The sequence below is a fragment of the Cheilinus undulatus genome, linkage group 2, assembly GCF_018320785.1.
Source record: "Cheilinus undulatus linkage group 2, ASM1832078v1, whole genome shotgun sequence".
Taxonomy (NCBI): domain Eukaryota; kingdom Metazoa; phylum Chordata; class Actinopteri; order Labriformes; family Labridae; genus Cheilinus; species Cheilinus undulatus.
Genome location: NC_054866.1, coordinates 46253518 through 46278023, shown reverse-complemented (window position 1 = coordinate 46278023; position 24506 = coordinate 46253518). Strand labels below are relative to the sequence as shown.

The window sequence follows — 24506 nt, the reverse complement described above, 5'->3', positions numbered from 1 at the left end:
GTCATCTGACTACTCAAAATGCTATTCACACAGTGATAACGGAGGCTGCTATGTAGAGTGGCCATCAGTATAAACTAATCCCATTCCTATGCATCTGTACACAATCATACACCACTGATGCAACAGTGGAAGCAATTTTGGGTCAACTTTCTAGTCCAAGGACACATCGACGTGTCACTGTAGGAAGTGGGAATTGAACACCCATCCTTTTGGTTGAGATTATCTACTCTGCTTACTGAGACACAGTTGCCCCAAATGGGACATCCCAACAAAGACAGGAAATACGGGGAAAGACATGCAACATGAGTGTTTCTAGTCAGACCGCATGGATATATTCACATTCATCTGGGAAATCTCTCGTAAAAAGCATTTGAGTAAGGCAGGACTTTTCAAAAATCTCAGAAGGTAATTGGACAAATGTTCCATCGACCACATTAATTATGATCAATCAGAGTGACAAGACAAAATGAAGTAGTGGGCATGTGAAGCACTGGTAGTAATGTGAACTCGACAGGGAGGTGCTACAGTAGTTTATGAACAGTGAAGCATGTTGAATAAAACTCATACCAAGGCTGGTTGGGAGAAAAACATCTTCTCCACCAAGACAAGCTTTCAGTGAGGCTCTTTGCTCTTGTTTTGGTAAAGAAATGTGGCTGAGGTCTGATAAAACTGCCACTATCCTAAAGCTACATATGAGCTAATTACTGCAGCAGCTGCAGCCGTTGTACGTACCAGCCTACAGTATGAAATCCCACCTGCAACTATCGCTAACTCATGCAAAGCATGTTGGCAGAAAAGCGAAAACATAAATAGCTTCCAGTGCTGTTTTTTGCCCTTCATTTCTTAAAGAGGAGTGGCCCAGTTCTGATAAAACTGCAGCCATACTACAGCTACACCCAAGCTTAACACTTCACTGATGGCAGCCATTGATACTGGCTTCCAGTACAACTAAACCCCCTCGTATTTACGGCCTAGTTCTCCTCTAAGGACACTGATTGCTCCGTTCCACTCTCAGACCCGGCACAGTTGTTTCAGATTGGATTTGCCTGATGACAGACATGGAGTTAACAAGTTAACAAGTTAACCAAACAGTGTCAGAATAAGGGTTTGAACCTCTTACCAGTGCACCAAGGAATGCAACATCTGTATAAGTGATTCTTCTTACTTCTATTTTTTTCTATTTTTGCCATGGAATAAAACAGATTTCAATAATGTTTGATTTTTACCAGGATCTTATCAATGTTTAGAATTCTGGAATGGAGAAAAGCAGTTTTTTCTTCACAGAAAAAAGTAATGAAATAAACTAGGGCTGTCACCATTCATGCATTAATCGCGATTAATTAACATCCATAATTCTGCATTGACCCCCCCCCCATTAATCACATACTTTAATGTCCCCCTCAGCACACGCAGCCAATGAGCACTAGTTTAGAAATAGGAACCAGTCTTTGCTCATGCAGGTGTTCCGCCTGGATTCTTAACAGTTTTTGACCACAGAAGAGGCCGGCGTGGGTGAATAGTTTGTTCATGTTGGAGAAATGTTTGGACGACAATTGTTTTCTATGGAATCTAGGACTGTTTTTTCTAAGTTAAGTTTTGGAGCAATAAACAAACGCAGTGTTAAAAAGTTCACTTTGCATTGGACTCTTTTCGTCAGACAGGCAAAGTTTGCTAGCCTGTCATTTAGTCAAGCCCAGGTGTAACTCCTCAGAAGCTTCAAGCATTGGCTTAGCCTCTACACTTCAGTTAAATAGCTGCAGCGTCTCCAGTGATGATAAATACCAACATTCCTTCAAGTCTCATTTCACTTTAAGAAATTCACAGACAGCTCGCTGGACAGTCAAAAGTCACCTGGACCGTGTATTATCAAACATTTTCCTTTTTAGCATTCCCTTATTTCGCTCTTAGTTCATATTGAGTTTATTTTGCTGCATTTAACTTCATATCATAATCTTTGATCTACCTAAAATACCTTATTTTCTTTCAAAATAAAAGTGGGTCGGTGACTAGCAGGAAGTCAGTTACCCTTAGTTTAAAACAGTACGAACCCCCAGTACAACAAGTTTTAAGTGCAAAAAAGTGGAATTTCAAAATGGGACAAAACAGGGGGATTATTTGCAGAAATTAATCAGATTTTAAATGTTGATCATAGAAATATATCAAATAAAAAACAAACATTTTCTACTGCAAAATTTGGTAATTTCAAAAAGTAATAAAGAAGAGGAAGATTAATTGCAGTTAAACATTTTAATCGCTTGGTTACCCTTATACATTCTGTTTTGTAATTGCTGTAAATATCAAGATAAGATTTTTGGTCCACCAAACACCCGACATCATTTAGACGTCTTTTTTTCAGGCTAAATCTAGTTGATCAGTCATAGCCTGAATTTTGTCAAAAGATAGTCGTAGAAAATTGGGCTATGTTTTGTCTGTCTGATTTAGCCCAATAATAGTTGTTTAAAATATGACTATATTACCGCGAGGTCTTTTCAATGACCTGAAAATTACAGCTTTTCACCTTTCACTTTTTTAATTAAATCTAGACATTGTTTAGATGTGAGTCAAGACGTTTTTTTTTTCCCATCTTTTCAACAATTTTTTGCTGGATGGTAAACAGTCCATCTTTGATCCACTGCCATCCAAAAAGCACACATTTGTGTTGCTAATGCTAACCTTAACCCTGCTCTGCTAGTGTTAAACCCAATCCTCCAGCCTAAACCCTAGCTATGACCCTTCTAATCCTCTTAAAAGGGGAAGAAAAGGCGAAAAGTCTTTACTTAGTTAACATTAGTTCTTTCTTTTGTCCTTATGAGAACCTATGAGTAGATTGAATAAGCTCAGGCTGACAGATAACGGGCTTTAGGACCCCGCGGTAGTGCCGTAATAAGGCAGCAGAGCTGAGAAAAGGCAGAAAGGAGAGAGAGAGAGAGAGAGACGGAGGGAGGTGAAGGAGGAGAGAAGAGGGCTGTATTTGGAAAAGTCAGAGAAAAGCTGAGAGTGGCAGAAGAAAGTTGACCGTGTGAGATGCGCTGCAGCCACAACAAGGATTAACAAAAGAGCTTCTCCCTCAGACAGCAGGAGAGAGAGAGCAGAGGAGGATGCGAGAGGAGCAGGGGGAAGGGGAGTCTCTGACAAAGCATGCACAATACTGCTGCCAGCCTCACCTGGTGGACGAGCTGCATTTCTATGTATTCACAGCCGAGCCAGCAGAGATCCACGGGAGGTAAACAAGTTTGACTCAACGCTGATATCCTCTCCTCTCACAAAAACACGTCCAGGAGATACACAGCCTGTTCAAGTGTAGAGACACACAGCGGACACATACCTTCTGCTCATGCCCACGCTGATCCAAAGCCATCAGTGGATCTCTGTGTCAGCAGGATCTGTGGATGCTTCAGACTGGATCTCCACATTTCTCCAGGACAGCTCCAGGGTTCTGACATAAAGGTGAGAAGAGATGTAAAGGAAGAAACATGAAACCTCTATGAACTGCCATTTCTGAACTGGCTTGTTCCTTTGACTACTCATTTGCTTTGGAAGATGTTATTTAGGCTGTACACAACGATTTAAGATTGTTTTTGTTCCCTCAGTGCAACCTCATATCACCCCTCTGCATAACAGCATTTGGAGAACAAATCATAAGATAGGCAGATTTAAACCTAACAGATGTCTAGTGCAATGATTGCATGTTTACTATCATAGATTAAATACCCTGATTAGGAGGTTTACCTTTAAAAAGGAATTTAAAAATACATTGTGTTAAAGCAGCTCCTCTCCTTTGCAGTCTTATCCCACACATCTGCAGTAAAGCGCTCACAGAAACATTTGTAAACCCCTGACATATTGGGCATCCTTACAAAGCAGTTGTTTACATCAAGGATTTTTATATTTATTACAAGAATAAAATTCTTTTAAGGAATATTCTCAATCATGATGCACAGGAATATGTTTAGGAACAGACATGCAACCTTTAACAGATATTATAATGAATCTAGATTGCTATGTTGATCATAGAAAGACTGTTTTGTAGATTTACCTCTTGTTTTTATGTTAGTTCCCTCATTCCCACCTCCTCTGACCCCTTTGCATAACAGCTTTTTGTAATACACATGAGGAGTCAATATTTAAAACAAATATTCTTCATTTATAATGATTTTACCTTAACTATAACCAGTTTAACATCTTCATTAGCTAGTTAACCATCAAAATAGACTTTAAAAGGTGTCGTCTTAAAGCAGCAAACATGTTAATTGTTGCTCCTTTCCAGTCTTATCTCACACATCAGCAGTAAAAAGCTACAGAGATATATGTATTATACCTTTTTTTACATTGGGTTTTATATACTTGTTACCAGTAGTGAAAAAGATGACCAGTATCTCTAATAGGCCCTTATATTCTTTAGGAAAACACTTGAAAGGCCCATGGATGCCACATTAGTGCCAGTAATGTGTCCATGATGCCAGCTAGGGTAGGGTAACTCTAATCCTAATCCTCCTGGCTAATAACTTATTAACTGTGAGGTGCCGACAACGTCTTGGCAGGAGAGTTTCTTTTTAGGGCTGATTGGGATCATGAACCATGTCACCCAAAGTGTTTTATAGGTCATAACTACCTTTTTTGTGGCTTTTGAAAATTCTGCGAATTGTATTTGAAAGAGTTTTAGTTCCATTCTTACTTCTGTACCATTTGTAACACTGTGTCCTTACTACACATGACGACTGGAAGCATCAGTGACCAAATGAGCTTGATGACATCATTTCCTATTGTAGTATCCTGACAGCATGCAGGCAGTTCAAAGTGATGTGGTGCAACATGGCACTACACTTAGCCCCCATTACCCTGTTCCTGTTTTCTTTTCTGTGGTATGCATTGAAATGGGCAAGGAACAAAGAAAGAGGTAGATGACAAGGCACAAAGAGTGTCGGAGAGGAATATCTTCTTTGTTTTCTTTCACTGAGAGCTTCTGAGCTTGATTTACAAGTGGCCATAGGTGTGCTTCAATTATATCTATTTAACCCTCAGATGGTGTAAATACTCAGGGAGATTGTGACCAAAAACAGCAACATGCACAAATAACAAAAATGATATACGTTAATTGATTTTCCCAACTTATTTTGCATCAATTTTTTAATCAAGATTAGACCTCATCATAGATATCAAATATTGATTCATTTTTAGGGATTTCAACCCTCTGAATGGCAGTTTAAGAGCAAAAGAAAAAAAACCCTCTATTTTTCCAATATAAGAAACACACATAGAAATTATTTATTATATATGATGCAGACAAATTGGATTATCACAGAATATACTTGAATATATAAATAATGAGCAGCAACTTTGATTTTTATGCATTTTTTTATTTTGATTTTCATAAAATTGTTATTTAAGTGGCCAAAGTTGGATGCTATACATAAAAAGCAGCAAAAAAATCCTCCACTTTTTTGCATAATTTTGAAATCTGCATCAGAACTGATCAGAAATATCATTTATTGATTTTTTTTAGGAACTCAAGCCTTCACTGCATGTTTAAGAGCAAAAACACCCTAATTTTTGTCATATAAAAAGAGAAACAGATATGTTAATAATGAGCTGCAACTTTTATTTTTATGCATTATTATTTTTTAAGTTTTCAAGATTATGACAAACTGTAACAAGGGTGCATTAAGGCAGGATAGAATAGAAAACCAGGAAAAAGCATGAAATTTACCCTCATGCCAAATATGGGACGATCGCTGACATTTTGTGATAAACAGGAAAAACTTCAAATTTAAAGCAATGACTCCAGAATGAAAGTCCAGTGTCATAAATGCAGTGTTTTGTTTTGTTTTTTTTTGTTTTGTTTTTTACTGTGGTGGTTTTAATTGCTATCTATGGAGCCTTTTTGGTTGCAAACACCCTGAATGTACACAAAAATGTACAGAGCTTATTATTGACCCATTACATGTTCTGATTATAAAATTTCATAATTCTGTTGAAGAAAAAAAAACTACTGTCCAAAATGTCTGTTGTTAGCATTAAGACAGTCAGAATAATCAAAACAAAAGGAATCCAAAATTGACCAAAAAGCCACAAAATTAGTTAAACACCCTTTAACATATAAAAAAACACCTTTTTTATATCATATTGAAATGTTATACTCTAACTTACCCAGAGAATCAAATTTTTAACAAATATGGCATGGACAGTGAGGGTAGCTGGATGCAAACATGCTTTTATTTTGAAAGAAAATAAAGAATTTTAGGTGGGTCAAGGGTTGGATAAATAAGTTGTTATGGATTGTGAAGGAAATAAGGGAACAGTAGAAAGGTAAATGTTTGACAACACAAGATGCAGATGACTTTAGACATATCCACTGAGCTGTCTGAGTTTTTTAATGAAGGTAGGCATTAAGAAGCAGTGGTGGACTCATTTTACATCACTGGATGAAACTGCAGTGCTGAAGGGACAATAGAGCGTGCAATTTTATTTCATACAATTTAAAAAATTAATGCACTAATAATACACCTCAGTCATACTGCTATTAATGCTGGAATCTCTATTAATAATAATGATAATAGCTTTATTTGGGAGTACTTTAACAAAAGGGAATTCAAAAAATGCTTTAACATACACACAGAAATATGCATAACGACAAAAGACACAAAAGATTCTCACATAGGCAACAAAAAAGACTATTTTAAGGAGCGGAAGGAAAATCAAGAATCATACTCCGAGACCAGGAGGACCAATGGTGTAAGAAGAGGAATAAAAATAGTAATATTAGATAAAATACTCTTTGTTGAAGATGAAATTTCAGCTTTTATTTTAAACACATGGTCTCATATTTCTCTTCTTCATATATGAAGGCTAATTTTGGTTAATAAAGGGAAAATAGTAGAGTGGTGTCAGCTATGTGTGTCTGTAATGTTTCCCACTAAATCTGATATAAAATAAAGGACCAGATTGTTTTAGTCGCACTGCAGGAAGGATTTGGCTCTCAGTATAACTGTACATTTGTTTTCTTACCTTTGTTTTTTTCCTGTGTATATTTTTGAAGATATACAAAAAAGGCTGTGCTGCCTCGGAGTAGAACAGCAACAACAACACAGAAATCCCCCTCCACAAACATGCACAGCTCGGCTCCATTGTTCATGTTTGTATTGCTGTTTACTGCTGTAGGACATGCCTGGTGGTGTGCAGTAATATAAAACCACGCTCTTATGCAGCATTCCTGAAACCTCTGGTAGTAGACCATATTCCTTAACGTTTTTTAATAAATGTATAAAAATGGAAGCCTCGCATCCTTCTGCAATCAGTGTAGGGGATGTTTATCAAGATGAGGTATGATAAGGGGCAGTCTAAGTGCTTTCAAAGGACACGCTGGGTGTTTTGCTTGAGAGCGTTCCTGATTAACAGCAGGTCTTTCCCCTGTCTTCGTATCTCTGTGAGTGTGTGTTCGTAAGCTTCTGTCGGTGTGTGTCTATAGCTCATTGTAAATTAGATGCCAGCATATATGCCCTCCCTCTGTGGTAATGATCATGAGACCGTGTAACACATCACTGCTCATGTAAAGACCTTCAGGGGGCTAATTACCTCACTTAGCTCATCACTGCAAACGTACCATAACACACTCTTGTTTGCTTATTTGTGAAGGTGCTGTAGTGTTCCACATTTGATTAAAAAAAAGGTATTTATCAACCTCAAAGCTGCATATGGGGGGAATGTTTTCTCGGACTCAATCCCATCAAGGTCAGGGAAAAAGGTCTCTCCTAAAATCAACAGTATATGTAAAATCATGAATAATTAGTCACAATTACTTATTGAAGTAAAAAAAAAACATTTTGATTATGGTTGCTTCAAAAATGTAGCATTGGGATTGACATTATTTATTAAGGAAAAAAAAAAATCCAAAATCTACCTGCCCTATGTGGAAAAAGTGGCAGCATGATGTGTTGTCCCTCGTTTAATCATGAATTAACTGTGATTAACCACATTTTGTGGAAAGCTGAGTTCAATTTCTCAAGCCACACCTAGGCCTGATTACATCCAGACCTGTTGAAAAAAGAAATCTCTTAAGTAGACCCTGTCTGACAGAGTGAAATAGGCTACAAGATCTTAGAAAGCAACACATCATGCTGCTGTCAAAAGAAATTCAATTACAGATGAGAAACAGAGTCGTTGACGTACTTCAGTCTGGAAAGGGTGACAAAAACATTTCTAAGGCTTTGGGACTCAAGTGAACTACAGTGAGAGCCATTATCCACAAATGGGGAAAACTTGGAACAGTGGGGAAACTTCCCAGGAGTGGTCAGCCCACCAAAATAACTCCAAGAGCGCATCCACGACTCATCCAGGAGTTCACAAAAGTACCCAGAACATCTAAAGACCTGCAGGCATCTCCCATGGATGCCAAAAATGGCATCATGGGAGAGTTCCAAGGCCAAAACCATTGCTGATCAAAGAGAGCACAAAGGCCCATCTCACATTGCCAAAACACATCTTGATGATGATTCCCAAGACTTTTGAGAAAATGTTCTGTGGACTGTTGAGACAAAAGTTGAATTTTTTGGAAGGTGTACATCCTGATACATCTGGAGTAAAACTAACACAGTCAGACATGGTGGTGGTAGTGTGATGGTCAGGGGCTGCTTTGCTGCTTCAGGATCAGCCATAATTTATAGCCTCAAGCGTAAGCACACATGGATTATGTAGCAGGGCAGTGATCCAAAACACACCAGCAAGTCCACTTCTGAATGGCTTAAAAAAACAAAATGAAGGTTACAGAGAGGCCTAATCAAAGTCAGGAATTAATCAGATTGAGATGCTGTGACATGAACTTAAACAGGTCGCTCAGGCTTGAAAACCCTCCAATGTGGCTGAATTGAAATATTTCTGGAAGGAAGAGTGGGCTAAAAATCCTCCTAACCAAGGAAGAGACTCATTGCCAGCCACTGCAAATGCTTGCTTGCAGTTGTTTCCACCAAGGGTGGCACAACCAGTTATCAGTTTTAGGGGACAATCACTTTTTTCACATAGAGCCAGGTAGGTTTGGATTGCTTTTTCTCCATTAATAAATGAAATCATCATATTAAAACTGCGTTTTGTATATAGTCAGGTTATCTCAGTGTAATATTAAAATTGGATTGATGTTCTGAAACATTAAATTGTGACCAATGTGTTAAAAAAAAGAAGTCATGAAGAGGGAAATACTTTTTCACAGAGCTGTATAACATTAAATCTCATCTGGATCCCTACCAGGTCTTTCAGAAGCCCGACCATTTCTGTGGGCTGGCCTGATTAACCTTAACCATAACCGTGACTTTCAAAGTTTAATCCTAACCCCAAACTTAACCCAAGTAATCTTTAAAGCTTAAGTAAACATGAGTAATTACCTTAATAGCTACCTCGTGTGGACTGGCTTTTTCCTTGGAGTTTGAATAATGTGTGTGGCCAGATTTTTAACACAGAGATTAGTACCAGCACACACAATCACTGCCTCCCTCTGTCCTCACACAGCCACACACTGATAGCAAACACAAGGGGATGTACTCATGCGGGCATATGTAGGTCATTATTCAGGGTTTGGGCTGATGTAAAAAAAAGTCTACATGACATCTACAGCCTTGATGTTGTGTTTGATGAGCCTTTAAAACCATGTCACTGTTCACTTACATTAGCACAAGCTACTACAGTTAAACTGACACTTGAACAATATCAGGAAGATGTTGGCCAACATTTTTAGCTGCAGTTTTATGAGGTTTATGGTGTCGGTTTTTACCCAATTTGAAATCCATCTGCAACCTCCGGGGCTGAAACAATCAATCTTTATTTGTGTAGTGCCAATTCATCTCAGGACATTTTACAAAAAGGGCAGGTCTGGACTGTAGTACTGTATATGATTCATAAAGACCCACCATGAGCTGAGCTCAAAGCAACATTTAGTGTATTACAGTGGTATGGAAGAACTTTAACAGGCAAAAACAGCGAGCATTCATTTTTATATACAAATGTTTGGGTCTAATAGGAGCTGACCTATTCCTACAAAGGAAAGCGTGAAAGTGTATACACAAATCGTGCCACGCAGAGATAACCTGCCAAAGGCTTAGAAACACAACATTTAAGGCCACTTTGAAAGCTCTTTTGGGATGTTTTGCAATTCTATATGTCTTAATTTGAAATATTATTCCCCCAGAAAACCTTAAATAAATGGAAACTTTGACCTCAGAAATTATCCATTGCAAGTCACATTAATAATTTATATCTCACACTTACACAGTAGGCTTTAATTGTCAACTTTTCAATTTCTGTATATTTCCTTTGCCCTTATTTCCAATTTTATGCCACTCTTAATACATTGTTAATGCTTTAAGACCACTTTTGTCACTTCTTTTTGCCACTTTTTGACTCTTTTTTTCCTGTTTTTTTGCTATTTTTGCCACTAAATGCCCATTTTCCCCCCAATTTTTTTCACTCTTTGCTGCTTTTTGCCCATTCTAGTCACTTTTCACTCATTTTTTGTCATATTTTTGCAACTTTTTGACAATTTTTGCCACTTGTAACTTATATCTGTGTAATTTCTCACCCAAATTTAGCTATTTTCTGCCCTTTTTTTTGCCACTTTTCTCTTCATTTTTGTCACTTTTGACACCGTTTTTGGCATTTTATGTCTACATTTCCCCCTTTCACCCTTTTTTGCCACTTTTTTACCATTCTGCCGCCTTTTGCTTATTTATATTGCCACTCTAACCCATTTTTGCCACTTTCCACCAACTAGATTGTGGCTCTGCAAAGGTATTTTTTCAATAATTTGGCTCTTTTGGTTGAGCAGGGTTGACTAACGCTGCTTTAGTTACATTCAGGAGGCTCATGCCTGATGATCTGAGGGATCTGATTGGGTTTCAGTCAGTGAGAAGGTTAGAAAGTTTGGGGTGCCAAATAAACAAAAGTAAACTTTGAGTTAAGTTCTGTACTGGACAGGAAACCAATGAAAGTTTCCAGTATTGGCGTAATGTGTTCTATTTTCCCTCTCCCCGTTAGCATTCTGACCGCAGCATTTTGGATGAGCTGGAGCCTTCCTATTGACTTTATAGGAAGTCCAGCAAAGAGGGTCTAATCTGCTGGATTTAAATGCATGGACCAGTTTTCTGGAGTCAGATTAGGACTTGAAGTATCCCAGTTTAGAAATGTTTTTATCTGAAGCTGTTTTTGTAATAGCTGTTATGTGAATCTGGAAGTGTAGATTAGAATCAGTAATGACACCAAGATTTCTGACATGCTCACTGTGCTTTAGGGGAAGTTATGATGAAAAGGAGATGAACTCTTGCCTCTGTTTTTGTGGGCCCGCTATGAAAATTTCAGCTTATCTTCAATAGCTGTGAGAAACTCTGAGACATAAATGATGTCGGGTGAAAAATCCAATCTGACGTACAAACATGATAGCTACGTATATATGATTGAATCTCATCCGTGATGTGTTGTATGTTCTTGAAGATGTACATGTGTAGACAACATGCTGTAACCTCATCCCATGTTTGAAAGCTTTTTTACACAGATACATCCAGCGTGCATCCATACATGTAAACCCCAGAGAATAGCAAACAGGATTGCTGCTATAACAGACACTGAAGCACATGTGACACAGACACACAAACATGAATGCATGCATGACTGCACAAACAACTCAAAAGTTATAGGTAATCCCACACGTGCATCCCATGTGGATCCACAGATGCACATAACAGAACACTGAGTACAACGTACAAAACCCTCTGCAGAGATGCTAGAGCCATTTGCAACATATTGTGGATTCTCATTTCATAGGGCTCGTTGCACACAAGCACCAGCTGTGCGAGGAGAGTGTGCATGTGTAAGTCAGCTTGTGTATGATTTGTGCAGCTATGTATGTGAGGATGTGGGAGGTTGGAAATGGAGAGCTTTGTAGGGTTTGTTTACCATGTTTTTGTCTGGAAGAGCAAGATGATGCAATGCTGCAATGGGCTGCATTTGCATTAATGGCTACATGTGCGTTATGATTACATTTGTGTTGATGGCTGTGTGTTTGTTATGATTGCATGTATGTTAATGATTGCATGTATGTTAACGATTGCATGTGTTTTTATGGCTGCATATGTGTTGATGATTGCATGTGTAGGTATGTGATGGAAATGCAATGGCTATGTCTGTGCCTTTGGTTAGAGCAGGGCATACAGTGGACGAAATAATGAGCTTACGCTGTCAAACACACATTTTGCACCGGAGGGGTTCAAGTGCGCCTGGCGTGACTGCACTCATTTGTTATTATAGGGTAATTCTGAGGAAATTATCCATCCTTTGCTGTTTAATGTGACAGTAACACATCCTTACTGGAAGGCATGGCTGTGCTGGAATTATCCCATCCAGTTATTATCAAGCCCAGCAGAGGAACAGAACTGAAATGGCAAATTAGCCTCTGCTTCATTTATCCTGCAGTGAGCACTCCACTCAATGGTGAATTTGTTTCCATAGGAACATGATGTTACTTTGGGCTTCACGAGCTGTGCTATGCACTCTACATCTCTGTACATCCCTGTTTTTACTGATCTTTTTTGTCCAGTTTTTCTCTACTCTTGTAAGTCACACCTCATCAGGGGAAAGAGAACAAGACTAGTTTTGGAAACAAAATCAATAAGGACATTTAACCCTCAGATTTCTGTTTAGCAAAGCATGCTCTAGTTTTATCAGGCTGACATCGCTGTTCTTCAAGACGTCTTTTTATGAGAGCCTTGAAGCGTTTACAGCTCCAATTTCCTGCAGCCTTTTCTTTTCTTCTTGTGTTTCACTGTATCTGCATCTCTTCAAGCTGTAGCAGCTGAAATATTAGAGCAATTACTTTCATCTGTGTGCAGAGTTACTGTTATTCTATAGCATAAGAATCTGCAGCAGCAGTTTGCTGCTTTAGAGCAAAAAAATCTCTGCACATTTCCATATCTTAAGAAGATGAATTCTTTTCATGCGGCATCTAATATTAAACCCATGTTTTAAGTTTTGCACAGTGACTCTGCAGAAAGCATTGGCTAAATTTAAAAAAGGTAGGGAGTTTGATCAAAGAAAAGAAGTAGTGGAAGGAGCTGAGTGGATGTGTGTGTACGACAAAGCGGCAGACTTAAAAGAAGAGAGATAGTGAGGGGGAGAAGAGCCACTCTTCTAAAAGTGTTGGCGGTGATTTGCAGCGGTGTCCTTGCAACCTTCCCTCTACCTGACTGGATGTTTTATGAGCGTTGCAGAATCAGAAAAGGAGGCAGGCTTATAATACAGCTGACAGAAGTCTTTTTATGGTGGATAGGCAGAGGTGCAGGAGGGAGGGGGGAGTAATAAAGCTGAGTGCATCTCTCCTGGAATGGAGCTGCAGCGATTGGGAGGGAGAGAAGAGAGAGAGAAGGCTGATGAAGTGCTACAAATGTAAGTGAGCACAAGTGCATGTGTGCTGTATGCACCCTATGTCCAGATGTGTGCGCCATGAGGGGAAGGCAGTTTGCTTGGAGCTGTTGCTGACGTCAGCGCGTTGAACGATCACTCAGCTTGTTCAGTATGAGAAGCACTAGCCCTCCATAAAGGGGTGGGTGAAGAGGAGGTGAGTGGGGGGGGGGGTTGCACGGAGAAGCAATATCAGTGCTCGGAGAAGAATGCTACCCTCAGCACCACGGCAGCCCAAAGACACCCAATTATTCTGTTTTTTTCCCCTGTGCCGAGCAGTGAAGCATGCAACAACGAGTCATTGAATTGCTCTCCTGCCTGTGAAGCACTCTGCCATGCAGAATGAATACTTACTGATGAGATATTATGTAGTTAGCTGAAATGACACTTTCATATGCACCCCGCCCAGAATGAAAATACCTTTCACACTCTATAGAGACTTTTTTCATCTCTTCTCACTTGTCAGCTCACAGCAGCCTGCATGTCTCCACCTCTCAGTGATGTGCTAATTTTAGACATTCTCACTTTAGGATATATGAAGTCAGTCATATGAGAGTTTAACTACATCCTGTCACATTCCTAAGTTATGTTTTAAGTCACATATCACGTCTATGTTAAAGGATAATCAGGTGCATATGTCCAACCATCCATCCACTTCCTAAGCTGCTTATCTTTCGGGGCTGGAGCTTATCCCAGCATGCAGGAGGTGAGAAGTAGGGTAGGCTCCACCGGGAATAGGTCAGCTGTGCTGGGTTGTACTCCACACCTTTAAATCAGAAACATCTCTGCCATGTGAAAACATAGATCCTGTTGTTTTAAAAGGATCTCAAGACATTAAAATCCCTGAAACATGAAAAAATGAGTAAATTTCAATCTTCTTCCTCCTATTTCAGTTGGCAAACAAAAATCAGAGCATAACAAACATTGAGTGGAACAGAGTTTAATTACTCTGAGTGTCAGATGGTTAAACCCTCTTCATTGTCTGCCCTGGCTGTCTGTATTTACCTACTTTATCAGCTGCCTTTACCATTTACATGTTCTTATTCACATTATCGTCCCTGTTTTATTGAGTTTTACAGGGGTAAAACTTCATATATTCTATTTAAGGGTGTTTTGTTAATAATTAGCCAAGCTTTATAGATTCAGAAAATCCTTTTAAGTGTATGACGTCTTTTCCCCATCAGTTAACATTGTTAAATACCTTTGAAAAGATTACTCTAATAGTGGTCTTGAAATAGATATAACTAGGGATACACAATATCATCTGCATGATACTGGCATCGAAAGATATTCTACTGATATTTAAAAGCAATATATCGACTGTAAATATTGGCTGAATGAATAGGTTTGTGGAGTTTTAGGTAGGACTAACAGACCTCCATCAGATGAAACCTTTCTCTTTATTTGTCCTCATTTCTTAAACTTTAAAGTTTGTTTTAAGGACTAAGGATGTTCATCCATAAATCCAATCTAGACCAAAGATTCAAGACAGTTTTGCTATGGTGAGACTCCACCTCTGTCGAAAGGGAAACAAAAACTTTAGAAATAAAACAGGATTAAACCTCCGGTTAGGGTTAAGGTAAGAGGCAGGATACCAAGAGTTAAAAGTTTAAAAACTTGACCTGCAAAACCTGATTTCATAACATTTAATAAAGCCTAGTGAACAGTCTGATTACTGGATGAAAGCTCGTACTCCATGAAAACATTCTAATGTAGCTAACATAGCTAGGGCTTAAGCTAACAAAGCTACACTAGATACAGCGATAACAAAGCTAGAGAGCGAAATATTATGCTAACGAAGCTACGTAAGCTACGTAGGTAATGTAGCTCCACAACTAACATAGCTTAAACTAAAGCAAATAAAGCTACATTGGATTATGCTACTTTGACCAAAGCTAGACCCGTTTTAGAAGTAGTAGTAGTAATGCAATGAGTCTGTTTTAGAACGTCTTTTGAACTGAGCCGTTGCAGCTCGAATCAGGCTGTAAAATCTTTCTGTGAATTCTGAAAATGTTCATGGAATTTAAAAGTTTAATAAAGCTCAGACCTGATCAGAAATATCAAGTATTATTTTTTCCTTTAAAGAAATGTAACACTTTCAGTGGCAATTTGAGTGCAAAAATCCCTAAATTTTGTAATGTAAAAACACAAAAAATGAAATATTTTTAATATACTACATGTTAGCGGATTTCCTTGAAAGGGAATATCACAGCCTTGATTATGTTAACAATGAGAAGCAACTTTGATTATTTTTATTTTTCAATTCTAATATTTTAATAAATTGTAATAATAGTAACCCTAAAGGAAACCAGGAAAAAGCATGCATTTCCCCCTCATACCAAATATTGGAAAATAGCTGATATTTGATGACATAAAGGAAAAACATAAAATTTGGAGCAATTACTCCAGAATAAAAGCCTAATATCATAAAATGCGTGTTTTTTTGTTTTGTTTTGTTTTGTTTTGTTTTGTTTTGTTTTGTTTTTTTACTGCCATGGCTGGACGATCAAAAATTGTGGTCCTAAAGGGTTTCAATGGGGTATCTTTAGTCACAAACACCCTGAGTGTGTACAGAATATGTACAGAGCGTATTATTGACCCGTTACATGTTCTGGTATTGAAAATTTAAAATTCTATTGAAAAAACATACCCTCCAATATCTTTGTTGTGAGCATTAACACAGTGGATAAAAATAAAACAAAAAAAGACCAGAAAAGCTGCAAATGTCTTTTACACCCTTTAGGGGTTAAAAGAAGTGAACTTTTATCATAAAGCTAGAGAAATTAAGGTATCTTGTGTGATTCCAAAGAATGAGACTGAATGATAAATATAATCAGTCAGCTCTGAATGTAAATTAAAAGTATTCAGCTCCAGGCTGAGGTGGAGTGAGAGCTTCAGATTCAGTGTTGTTATCTCATCATTCATGAAATTCCTCTTCAGAGCACTGCTGGTGTCATGTTGACTTTGCTTGCACTTTGTGGAACATCAGTTTTATTAGGTGTGAATAAAACTGAAAACAGTCTTAAATATGAGTTTACAGTAGTTTTTTATATTAACATGACTAAAGCAGGAAGGGAGGTTGCATTTTTAAGCGCTTGATAAACTAAATCTGCCGAATTTTGCATACCAGCTTTTTTAGGAACAGAGTTTTTTAATAAGTACTTATCACTCCAAAATATGAGCATTTTTGATACTTCAGCAGATATTTATGTCTGTGCTGATATATTAGCTGCACAAGGTGCATGCATTTTTCAGCAGGCATGAATTTGTATTATCTTTTTTTGTGCTGTGATGTTGGAGTACCATGGTAGAAAAATTTTCTTTGGGATTATTAAAGTTCTGCCTTATATTATTTCATAGTTCCTGTTATTTATATGCTTTGATTATTGTTATGGATAAAGGCAAAACAAAAAACAGCAGTTGCATTTATAGAGATACACTTTCCTTTTTTAAATGAAACAGTCCCTGAGGTACCAAGACACAACCCCAAATAAGTCATTGTTTTCTCTCTTGTGTGCTCAGGAGAGTTTAATCTCCATAGGCAACATTTCAAATCGCACTAATCTGCTACTGTGAATGTATTTATAGAGATCTATCAACACCTACAGTGAGATTCCCAATGATTTTCTGCCATCGGTTGGTAAGTGTGAGCTACAGTAAGCCACAGAAACAGAATTTAATGAACTGATAATGGTGGGATTTTGTTTTTATTCTACCCGTGACAACTTTTTTGTGTTAAATTTCTGATATAGTCAGCCTGTTGAAACAATATCTCTGACTGCTGTCCTGTCAGGGTCCTGGTAATCACTGTGATGAAGGTCAGAGGTGGTGTGGATTTAACAAACGGTAATGGTCACGTTGCAAAGGCTTCTTGTGTCTGTTTAAGTGGTTAGGTTTACCGTTAGCCTAAGTAGCACATGTGAGGAGATGAAGCTCTCTGTTCAGTGACACACAACCGGCATGAAAAGGATGCAACAAAACTGGCAAGTCTGAATATTTTGAGTGACCTTGTTCTTCTCTTTACAGACCTCTCCATCCTCATCTGAGAAGTGGATCGGGAGCTGTCCGACTCCTCACCTGTCCTGAATGAAACCTTTTTAAGCTGGATGGAGTACATTAAAATATATCCCCGAGGAGCACTGCTGCAAACCTAAAGCCATAAATCAACACAGAAGGACTTTGATTTCTTCATTATTGCGTCCTGCTGAAACAACAGAGGAACAGGGGCGCTGGCAGGCATGCTGACCTGCGGATATTCACCATAGGATTCTATTTCTAGAGCCTCATTGCTTTTACAGATTAACTGCCCTCAATTATGGCCCCAATCCGTTCATTGTGCCACTAGTTTGACTGCCGCCGGAGGTTGTACATATTCAAGCCTCATAACACCCCACTGTGCATCAGAATAGTCATTTAAAGGCTGTTACCTTCAGTCAGTGTCAGAGTACAGACACCTGAAGAGGAGCAAAAGAGAAACAGAGTAGTTTTTGTTTTTCTCTTTATGATATGGTAGAAGTAATTTCCTATTTTCATACAGAACAGTTAAAGGGAAGGACTGGCATTTTACACCTCCACTTTAATACCGTGACTCTGTGCATGGATTAATACATCATCTTTTTTGCAAGAGACACTTTCCATGAAGGCAAATCACACTGAAATCCCATTGCCAAATGTTTTCATTAGCCTGTCTTGGACTTATCAAGGTCTTCCATAACCAGAATTGACATTTCCATATTGTATGAGAAAGAAAATAGTTGACATTAGCATATTCATGAACACTGACGTGCTCACTCAAACAAAATGGAAGACATGGGGCAATTCTTTAGCCATCAAGCCTCAGAACAAATAGCTTATGACATGTGAGGAAAAGAGGATCTTAAATCACCCCGTGCAACTTCAGCGCAACCCATAGCACACAAACGAAGGCTTACACCGGCACATTAAGGATATTCACCCATAAACCTGGCATGTGTTATTGACCCCAGAACCAAAGACTAAGATAAAAAATTAAGAACAGGATTAAAGATGGATTATCACTGAAAACCAGCGAAGCAGCTGAGACTCTTCTGGGAGGTGCTCTGCAGACCAATTTGTAGATTACTTTGTGTTGTTGATGCGGTGGTCTCTTGTGTGTTGGGTGTTAAAAGATAGGGATGGATAATCTAGATGAGCTAGAGCACCCTCTTCTGGGGGAAACCCCCAATGACAGCAGAGCATCAGGGCCGGGGCTTGGGCCTGGGGCTGGACAAGCCCCCTGTGGGATGTTTAAAGGCTTCTTGGTTAAGTGTGAAGAGGACAGGGCCTACCCCCCTCTAGCGTGGAGAGGCTATTGTGGACATCCTCCTGAGCTTCAGCAGCAGCAGCTACTGGATCCTTGCTCATTACCTCGCACACTAGAGTCCTATTATCCATCGGCACCAATCTGGGGGCACACAGACTCCCTGCTCAGCAAAGACTACCTGGAGACCACCTTTGTGGACATCCGGCCCGGCTCCACACTGGAGAGGAAGCTGCTGGCTGAGACGCAGGACTTCCACAGCCTGACATACAGCATGGATGATGAGGACGACCTGCTTCCTGACTCTGACGTAAGACATTTAACTGGTAGAATGCAGAGAATTTTATTTCTCATTACTCTTTTTCTCTATTTTTTATACTGCCGTAGAGTATATTGTTGTATCAATTAACTGGGACAAAAATTGGACACATATACAGAATACATAAAAAATACATAAATATTCCCCCCCTTTGAAGGGACTGACCTAATTCAACAGAGGTCCAGCCAACTGATATTAGTAGCCTCACAGTTAGTGAAATGGGGAACACCTTAATGCAGTGAATGTGTCTGAAGTGATTGTAGTATTAAGACACCTATGACTGGAAGGTCCAGTCATTGGTGAAATCAGTGTCCCTGGCTACCATTACACCATGAAGACAAAAGAACACTCCAAGCAGCACAGAGAAAGGGTAATTGAAAAGTTCTCAACTGGAAGGCCCTGCAGCTGCTTTAAGTGTGTCACAAATGTGTAAATAGAAATTTTTTAAAAGTCTATGGCATACAGAAGCCTTAAGAGGACATACATCTTTGCATTTTGTTCTAATCCATTTTACCATGATAACAAGCACATTTTGTTTTTTTTCTTGGAATTTCAACTCATTTATCTCATCATCTTGGGATAACATCATTGGTATTACTATGATCAACTGTTCAGTTCCTCCAGATCTCTATAAAATAACCAGAATTTAGTTGGCCTAGGACGACATGATCATATCACACCAGTTTAAGCATCCCTCCACTGGCTCCCTGCCAGCTTCAGCATCCCGTTTAAGATTCTTTAACTGTTTTTTTAAAACATTGCAAGGGCCAGCCCCACAATACTTGTCTGAGTTGTTGCACCACCATGCTCCAGTCAGAGCACACATCATGCTCTTAGATTTCCCTAGGTGTAGGCTTAAAACCCAAGGTGACAGAGCGTTTTCAGTGGCTGCTCCAATGCTGTGAAACAGATTACCTCAAAATATTAGACCTACTCAATCCATTGACATCTTTAAGTCTTTGCTTAAGACTCACCTGTTTAACTGGCTTTAATACAAGTTGCGCTTTGACATCTTGAAATTGTCTGCTCTTATTTGTACTGTTTATTATTATTTTAATTAGTTTGTATGGTTTTTTTATTACCTTCTACGTCTTGAGCCTGTGCAGCACTTTGGTCAACTGTGGTTGTTTTAAACATGCCATAGAAATAAATTTTGACTTTGACGTGTCTTCAGGCCTGTATTCAACCAAAGAAAAACCTGGTTAACTGAAATCATTAGAGATGTTCCCATACCATTTTTTCCTTCCCGATACCAATACCAAGGTGTTTGGTATCGGCTGATACTGAGTACAAATCCAGTACCAGTGTGAACTTTCTAAACTGACTGTGTAGACTAGCAAATTATTTTAGACCTATATTGGACTCAGAACATGACTCAACAAATAGAATCATAATCTACAGCCCTAACGTTGTTTTTCTGCTGATTATTGAGTTTTACTGCTAAATTTTAAAAAGAACAATAGGGGCTGCATCACAGGCTCTCTCTATCTCTCTCTCCATTGTGCTCTAGTCGGGGAGCATGACGTGATTACGAAACAGCCTGCCATTGGCTGACAGACCCTCACAAAGAGTTAACAATATGACGTTAAGCATTTAAGCTAGTGGTAATGGTTATAATTGGATTACAAAGGATAAAAAGACGTTCAGTATAACACTTACTGGTGTGGATTTAATCATTAGAGTCCCCAAAAGTCACACAAGTTCCAGGCTTGCTGAAAATGCTGCTGCACGGGATTCAAAGGCATCAATAGCGTCATTTGGGAGGCACCTCTTGTCTTGTACGACAGCACCGGTATGGAAGGCATTTTAACGATCACATTCAGAGAAAAAAAGTCATGCAGCCACCATTCTTTGCTGCTGCCGTGGGTCCTTGGGTTCTTCTTCACTGCTTTAAAAATGGCAGCTCTTGCATGCAGTGTTTTCCGGCAGCAAAGAAGAATTGATTTCCGGTTTATAGCGCTAACATTTAACAGGGCTAAACAAAGCAAAATATAAAGTTAATCCAAACAGTATCAGGTCAGTGCATTAGCCGTGTACCCGCCGATACCAATACCTGCATCTTAAGCAGTATTGGAATTGGAATTGGAACAATCCTAGAAATAATACCTAATGCTGTCTTCCATTTACCTCAGAAGCTGGATGTTGGAGCTGGGAATGACGTCACTCCACGGTTTGCTACGAGCTCGTAACCAGGGGGGGACTGGGGCTTGCTCCAACTTTCCAAGTCGGGAATCGACTGGTTACTGGGAAAAAAAAATAAACCCTACATGTTACTTCTTGATAGTGATAGTGTCCTTATTGCATCCTCCTAGTAGTCTAGATTAACCTTAAATAAAAAAGACAAGCTTTTAGCAGCTTAAGTTAGTTATAACACCATTATGTTGGACGAAATAACAACTGACCCAACAAGCAATCAACCAGGGTAAATATCAGAAAATAATTTCTGCATCACTTCTGTTTATGTCCCTCTTTTCACCTGGATTGCCCACTGCTACATGCTCCCATTTTTAACTCCTTTTGCAGCCCATCCTTTAACTATCTGATCATCTGATTTCTACCTCTTCCTCTGTGTTAAAAGCAAGTGTGAATCTCATATTCAAAGTACAGAATCTGAGAACCAAAAATAGACATATGGGCAATATATTTTAGGGTAGGCAGCGGTTGAATGCTTACTGTCAAAAAGGCAGATTACATAAAGCTCCTCTTCTGCTAAGGTACAGGTAATGACACTACAGTAGTGATGGAGGATGCCAGCTCTATTTCATAGATGACTGAGCAAAGCTCTGCCTGGAGTGAAATGTAAATGAGCTCATGTGATCTTTAGAGTCAGCATTAGTACGTATATGCTATACGTGTCACAAATAAGTAGCTGCTGGTTGTTGAAATAATTTTTAAAAGTCTCTCAGCAAGGTCAGATCTAAAGGTCCAATCACCTGCTGTAGACTGAGGCTGAAGGCTGTTTAGCTTTGATTAAGGACACAATAAAGTGAATGTACACATAGTAGTACCACACTTCATTAAAATCTTGGCTGCTCCAAAGTTCGGCTTTAAAGTTTGCTCCATGAGGACAACAGCAAATAATAACCTTTTTTCTAGCTCATTCTGGATGCTGGCAGTCGTGCCGTGATGAAAAGATGCAGGCCTGTGGGAATAAAACCTTGAAGTGACCTCAGAATACAACACAGGCACAACGCCACATCTTCTCTCCTTTGTTTCGCTTCAAACGTTTACTTTAAGAACCGATGCCTCCCCCTCCTTTTTCATTTTATGCTGAATTTTCACTTTGAGGCTGATCATAGTATTGATAATTTCAGAGCAGGAGAGATGACCTTATGAGCGTCCTGTCTTGAGTGACTTTATACATCAGCAGGATATCTATCTGACATTTGGCTGAATTAGAGATTTTTCTTCCTTTTGTATTCCTCACAACTGCTCAAAATGCTTCAGGAAGCTCACTCCTAATATATGAGAACAATCCAAACAAGGCAAATCATGTTCTAAAGGTGAGAGTGTTCTCTAAGACCAGCGTCAGAGATATTAAATTCAACCCTTTAACTAATCTTTAAAGTGCTGTGTGTAAAACTGCACTCTATTTTATGCCTGTAATATCCTCCTGAATGATTAAAAGCAGAGAAAGAAAAGCTTTTCTGCTCATGTATCAGTGATACGCTCAAATGTTGCAGGAGCATCTTTTTAAAATGCATAATTATTTTACGCACAAAATAAAACAAGCAGAGTAATGTGACAGGGTTGGCATAAGAAAAGAAGTCGGATTGAATACACAGCTGTTACAAAAAGACATGTGAGTCATGATTTGCCTGCGGTCAGCAGAGCTAGTGCACATCCAGACTAACCCCATTCAGTCACATTATCTTACCACACCAGCTAAGTTTTACAGTTGTCGTGGAGGACGTGAACACCATGTAACCGCAGAGGAACATTAAAATGCTCCAATGACATGCTGACTTAGTGCTAAAGGATACTGTGTGTATGTGTCTCTTTACAGCAGGGATAACAGTCACTGAGCTGAACGATTAGGCTTTGCTTAGTAAGGGGTCATCTCACCCATTTAACAATAACTACACAATTCATCACTATCTTTGTTTGCAATAAAGCTATCAAAATAGTTTGCTTAACAAGGTTGAAAAATGTCTCCAAGCTGGACAAACTGCTTAAAACAAAATATTAAAATTTAAAAATAACATTGAAATGAAATTATATTCTGTACTTAAAAGTGTTCTACTTCGAACAGCCCACAGATCCTGCCATGAATTAACCTGGCATGCTAGATGGATGTGTTTCACACATCCATCTGGTAAACTACTCATAGACAGCGTTTAAGAAAGGGCAGAGCCTTTGAAAAAAACTCGGAGGGTGATTGGATGAACGTTGTGTCTGTCACATCTTTACGGGCCAATCAGAGCAACAAAACACGTGACGTCGCCGCTAACGAGCTGCCCTCCTACTGAAGGAGTAAACTCAATATAGAACTGCATAACGCTAACCATGGCGACTATAGACATGTCAGTACTCGACTTTTGTTCTTTTTGAAAATAAACAACTCACTGCTGTTCTTTGTCCTTCTTTAAATGAAGAAATGTCATCAAGTTCTGATAAAACTGGCGCTTTGGCAGCATCCATGCTAAGCTCTTTCGCCATAATTGCACCAGCTTCTTGTTGCTGCTTGCATACGTCACCACTTCGCCGGGCCCAAAAGTACTGCCCCTTGTCGCTGATTGGTCCTGTCACTTTCTAACCAGCCCAAATGGTTCAGACAGGAGCTTTGCAAGATGGATTCGCCAGTGAGAAACACTGAAATGGGTGAATCCATCTGCTTTGCAAGGTTACATCTCTCCCTCATTATGAGAAATTTATGTATGAAAACTGAAAGTCAGCTTTCTGTTGAGTAACAGAGTTGATCAAGCACTAGCCTGGACCATCTGTACTCATCTGTGTTATTGCTGTGGTTGAGCACCCACTGGTGGGGAAATTTTACACAATGTGTGTTAAAAGGAAATGTTCATCAGGATTCTTCTGGTGAATGTGGCTAATAAATCTGGCTAAGAAAATAACTGCTTCACTGAAGGTTCCCAAGAGCACAGTGGTCTCCATAATTCTCAAACAGAAGAAGTTTCCACTTGAAGTTTGCAGAAAACTCCACATAAATGCAAAATGGGCTCTCCTTTGTTATACACTGAGGAAGGCCTTCCGTTTAGCTTCTCTGCCATAAAGCCAAGATCAGTGGAGGGCTGCAGTGATGGTAGTCCCTCTGTGACTTTGTCCCATCTCCACACAGGATCTCTGGAGCTCAGTCAGAGTGACCATCAGGTTCTTGCTTACCGCTCTTACTAAGGCCCTTCTCCCCTGATTGCTCAGTTTGGCTGGCCAACCAGCTCTTGGCTGGTTGTGCCAAACTTGAGAATTATGGAGGCCACTGTGCTCTTGGGAACCTTCAGTGCAGCAGATTTTTTTTATAGT

The 24506-nt window shown here is 39.2% G+C and overlaps 1 protein-coding gene across 1 annotated transcript in view; it reads left to right on the top strand.

Annotated features, from left to right (window-relative positions):
- Positions 1-2945: 2945 nt before the first annotated feature.
- Positions 2946-24506, top strand: part of tmem91 (transmembrane protein 91) — a 28685-nt gene continuing 7124 nt past the window's right edge. Inside the window, exons 1-2 of the mRNA XM_041796906.1 lie at positions 2946-3447; positions 17458-19019. Coding sequence (XP_041652840.1) covers positions 18585-19019 — 435 coding nt within the window. The 5' untranslated portion in view covers positions 2946-3447; positions 17458-18584. The remainder of the gene's footprint in view (positions 3448-17457; positions 19020-24506) is intronic.